Source organism: Brassica oleracea, chromosome C3 (genome assembly GCF_000695525.1).
Source record: "Brassica oleracea var. oleracea cultivar TO1000 chromosome C3, BOL, whole genome shotgun sequence".
NCBI lineage: Eukaryota > Viridiplantae > Streptophyta > Magnoliopsida > Brassicales > Brassicaceae > Brassica > Brassica oleracea.
Window position 1 is genome coordinate 40,784,629 of NC_027750.1, and position 5,341 is coordinate 40,789,969.

A 5,341-nucleotide genomic window follows, 5' to 3' on the forward strand; every position below is an offset into this window, starting at 1 on the left:
TCCGACGATTTTTTCCCTCAGAATCTTTGCTGTTTTCTTGTAGTGACTAAGCAACTGCACCGCATCGTCAATATAAGTTTGGTTTGATTCGACATGTTTATAAAAAATTTTAATTTTTGGTTTGGTTCGGTAATTGGTTAGTCTCATTTAAACAAAAAATTGATAACAAAATTTTGAACCGAATTTAGGAGAAATTATATGTTTACCACTTTTATACTACCACTTTTCATTTTTACCATCACTAAAGGGATATTTTCAAAAATATATTCTTCATTAAGTGACAAAAGACTCTTATGCCCTTGTTTTTTATATATATAATAAATAAATATTTAAATAAATAAAAATCTAAAAAAATAAAAATTAATTTTTTTAATTTTTTTTTCGAATTATACAATTTTGAAATTCAAACCCTAAACCCTAAAACTTAACTCTAAACCCTAAACCATCAATCCTAAACTCTATTTTTTTTTTGAAATACGAACCATAAACCCTGAAACATCAACTCTAAACCCTAAACCACGAAACATAAACTCTAAACCCTAAACCTTCAACTCTAAACCCTAAAACATCAATTCTAAACCCTAAACCCTAAACTTCAACTCTAAACCCTAAAAAGTATACTCTAAACCCTAAACCCTAAAAAATTAACCCTAAACCCTAAAACATCAAACCCTAAACCCTAACCCTTCAACTCTAACCCCTAAATCCTAAACCCTAAACCCTAAACCCTAAAACCCTAGAGTTGATGTTTTAGGGTTTAGATTTGAAGGTTTAGGGTTTTAGGGTTTAGAGTTCGAATTTCTTAAAAATATAGGGTTTAAGGTTTAGGGTTTACGTTTAGGGTTTAGAGTTGATGTTTTAGGGTTTAGATTTGAAGGTTTAGGGTTTTAGGGTTTAGAGTTCGAATTTCTTAAAAATATAGGGTTTAAGGTTTAGGGTTTACGTTTAGGGTTTAGAGTTGATGTTTTAGGGTTTAGATTTGAAGGTTTAGGGTTTTAGGGTTTAGAGTTCGAATTTCTTAAAAATATAGGGTTTAAGGTTTAGGGTTTACGTTTAGGGTTTAGAGTTGATGTTTTAGGGTTTAGATTTGAAGGTGTATGGTTTAGGGTTTAGGGTTTAGGGTTTAGAGTTGATGTTTTAAGTTTAGATTAGTTAACCATATACTTTTTTTTGTCAAAGTTAATCAAAAGGTTATAAATGTCTTTTACCCTTCATTAAATATGAAGGTAAATGTGGTTAGTGTAAACATGAAAAGTGGTACTTTAAAAATGGTATTTTTGGCAATTTCTCCCGAATTTACTAAAATTTCAAACCGAAATAACCGAAAGAGCCAAATTATCCAAAATTTCGAACCAAAAATTTGAAACGAATTAACCGAACTAACCTAAATTACCCGAATTTTACCGACTTTATCCAAATTTGTAACCAAAATATAATCGAACCAAAAAATTTGGGTAGTTTTTCAAAAAAATATTTATTTAATTACTAAAATAAATAAAAATTAAATAAAATTCCAAAAATTAAATAAAAATCAGAAAATTAAATAAAAATCAGAAATATATAAAAATAAATTAAAATACAAAAATAAATAAAAATTCAGAAATTGATATAAAATTAAATAAAAATTCAGTAAATTCACAAAAATAGAAAATTCACAAAAATTAGAAATTGCAAAAATTCAAAATAGATTCTTTCAAAATAAATTTAAAATATATATTTTTAAAAAAATACAAGATTATATATGTTCATAGAAAAACTGACATGTTATTGTTGACAATAACAGTTTCAAAAGTATCAGTACTAATAATAATAATAGTTTCTCACGTAACCATTAACCACAATGGTTTTTGACATATCTTCAACCATCAGTTTCCAACATCATCATGGAAAATGATGGTAGATATGTTCGTATGGGTTTAAATGAAGGGAAATTTCTTGTGGGTCCCGTTCGTATAGACTCTTAAACCGACAGCGTTTGTTGAGCTTCTAAAGCCTGCCACAAAGAAATAATTAAAAACCCTGAAAAAGAAACTAAAATATTTCTGTGGCGACCAAGAGAAGATGGTAAGTAACATCATAACTAGCCTGTCAATGACACTAGTTCTTCCTCATAGCTTCACTCGACCTGCAAATACAAGGTATTCTTATTATTTTTAGAATCACAACTAGTTGCTTAGTTGGATCCTGGAAGTTGTATCAACCTTAAGTTCATCAATGGCACACACAACACAGTTTAGTTAGGCTTAGGACATACTTACGGAAACTATATCCTGGAACAAACGAAACTGTCTTTAGATTCAAGGTTTACTGATCTCAGATTTATGTTTCCTTTATGAAACGGAAGATGCTCTGTGGTTAGGAGGATCAACAGTAGATCTCATTATTCTGACAGAATTATATGTTCCTTGGAGAATCCCACTGAAAGCAAGGAGGCTTTGAGAAAGCATTTTGTTTCAGGCTTTGCTGCCATTTTGCTTCTCTCTCAGGCAGGCCAGGTATTATGCTTTAGCCAACATTGCTATAAGCATGCTCGTTTGCGTCCAAAAACCTTTTCAATTTTGTGAGTTTCCTTGGCAGGGTGTTGCCTTGGATCTCTCTTCACGTTATCACAACATTTGCCAACTGGGAAGTGCTTCTGTGGAAGGAAACAAGCCTACTCTTCCACTTGATGATGACCCGGAAGCGATGATGATGATGATGATGAGAGGCATGACTGCTAAGAACTTTGACCCAGTTAGGTACTCTGGAAGATGGTTCGAAGTGGCTTCTCTTAAGCGTGGCTTTGCTGGTCAAGGCCAAGAAGATTGCCATTGTACACAGGTACTGTTAAAATGGCTCATCCTCTGCAAAGTATAATGTGAGAAGAACAATTAATAATTAATCACATCTTGAGTACATTCCGCTTCTGTTTTCACGTTTTGCAGGGCTTATACACGTTTGATATGAAGGAACCAGCTATACGGGTGGATACGTTTTGTGTTCACGGTAGCCCTGATGGGTATATAACTGGAATCAGAGGAAAAGTTCAATGCGTTGGAGCACAAGACCTGGAGAAAACTGAGACTGACTTAGAAAAGCAAGAGATGATTAAAGAGAAATGTTACCTTCGATTTCCCACCATTCCTTTCATTCCCAAGTTGCCTTATGATGTCATAGCTACAGATTACGACAACTACGCTCTTGTTTCTGGAGCCAAAGACAGGAGCTTTGTTCAGGTGATGATTCAAGACAAGAACTCAAGGGTTTGACAATATATGTTGCTTGCTGCACACCTTCTTACATAACTACTATGTGTGTTGGATATGTCAGGTATACTCAAGGACACCTAACCCGGGACCTGAGTTCATAGCCAAGTACAAAGACTATTTGGCACAGTTTGGCTACGACCCGGAGAAAATAAAGGATACTCCACAGGACTGTGAAGTGATGTCTGATGGTCAGCTAGCTGCTATGATGTCCATGCCAGGTATGGAGAAAACGCTGACAAACCAGTTTCCAGATCTTGAATTAAGAAAGTCAGTCCAGTTTGATCCCTTCACTAGTGTGTTTGAAACTTTGAAGAAACTGGTCCCACTCTATTTCAAGTAGAGAAGCTTCTCTGCCCCCAAGAGGTTTTTTGAATTCTGTATGCAGATTATTTATCACTGTCAATATGCTTGTGCACCTGACTGAGTGTATAGATACTATTCTTTTCTAAGATAAACTCAAAGTTATTATCCTTGACTTCGTATAAAACAAACAAACGCTATTATTTTAAGCATCTATACTATAAGTTCATTGTATTATCAAGCCTTCTAGGCAAAGAGTTCTAAACAACGAAAACTGGCGAAACAAAATTAGAAAACAGATACACCAGTAGGGATCCAAAATAAACTAACTCACATCTATTTTGCATATATATGACTAAAGATTTTTCATATAAAAACTCTATATTTGTTTCTGGAATAGTTGAATCTCACGAGAGATAATCTTCGTATTAAAACAAAAACACTACGCTTCAGACTGAATTGAGAACGATTGCCACTCTCTTTTTAAATACTCTAGTAGGAGTCACCGAGACAAGACAACTCTTTATATTGCTATATTGATAATAACATAGTCAAAGTAATTACAGTTCCATAGAATTTCATGCTGCCTTTCGAAGTAACCATAGTTTGCAGAAAAAACTCCATCACCATTTTATCAAATGAATAACCTTCAACGATTGAAGCCGGTAAGACCTGTCGCCACCATCCACAGTAGATCTGTCAATTACCTTTTCTAAACAGTTCAATTGAACCGAAGCTTTTGTTTTACCAAATCCATTGGAAGAAACATACAAAAGAACAATAAAAACCTTTGCTAGATTTGAATAAATTGGCAGTCAAACAGACCAAGTGTCAAGAAGTAAAGCAAATCAAAGAAAAAAAAGCAAAATGAATCAAACAAGCCGATGTCGGAGCTATAGAAGCATCCTTGCCATCGGCTTGAAACTATAAAAAAAAAAATCTCTTTCTTTCTTGACGGTTAGGGTTTCAAATCTCAAAATGCATCTATACTATATGTTCAGGATGACTTTTTGAAAATAAATTTTAAAAATTACTAGAATGTTTGGATACCCCTAGTAAATGACAATAAGAGCTTTTGGTTAGTTTTTTTAATTGAAATTATTTTGAAACATTAAATCCACATCACTAATTAAGTATCCACATCAGCAATAGAGAACAATCAACCATCTCTTTAATTACATAACGTTGAAAAAAACACACAACAACACAGCACAACTTCGTCGAAGAACTAAAGGAACCCTAACCGCTTCTTCCCCGAAATCGTCATTGACATCGTGTTTACTCCCTCTTCCTCGAACTAACTCTTTGTCTTGTCTTCTCTGATATCGTCTTCCCCGAAATCGTCGTCTCCAATTGTTTCTACGAAATATTTTTCGCTGCAATCGCCGAAATCATCTTCTCTGTTGCGTTTTTTTGAGTTTGTGGCTGAGTTTTAATTTATGTTGTGTGTGAGTTACTTTTCTTTTACGACCGGTTTATATATGCAGTTGTGGCTGAGTTACTTCCCGCCAATCTCCGAGAACCTAGCTATAATAATTGTGCATTCCGAGGAGAAAGGACAAATACATTCCAAAAAATACCCAGATCGGTAATTGTGGGATGTATTTAATTAAGTTTGTTTGTGATTTCATATCCATATTTGGATAATCTAATTTTTTTTTCCAGATCTGGGGGAAAGAGAAAATTGAACAAAAAGAGAATGAAGGAGACGAAAATAAGTGACGGATTCAGCAGAGACGATCCAGAGGAGTTCATTGAAGCTTGGATACATGAACGAGTTATCACCGGAATGG

At 33.9% G+C, this 5,341-nt stretch overlaps 1 protein-coding gene across 2 annotated transcripts; it reads left to right on the forward strand.

Moving 5' to 3' along the window:
• Nucleotides 1-1,978: 1,978 nt before the first annotated feature.
• LOC106328619 lies at nt 1,979-3,751 on the forward strand. 2 transcript variants are annotated; one of them, XM_013767097.1, is made up of 5 exons: nt 1,979-2,138; nt 2,345-2,495; nt 2,578-2,820; nt 2,925-3,215; nt 3,310-3,751. In XM_013767097.1, the coding sequence occupies exons 1-5, from the start codon at nt 2,062-2,064 to the stop codon at nt 3,586-3,588; spliced, it is 1,041 nt and encodes a 346-aa protein (XP_013622551.1). In that variant the 5' UTR covers nt 1,979-2,061; the 3' UTR covers nt 3,589-3,751. The 2 variants fall into 2 exon arrangements, with proteins under 2 accessions (XP_013622551.1, XP_013622552.1); XM_013767098.1 differs by having other exon boundaries at nt 1,983-2,138; nt 2,393-2,495.
• Nucleotides 3,752-5,341: the final 1,590 nt, after the last annotated feature.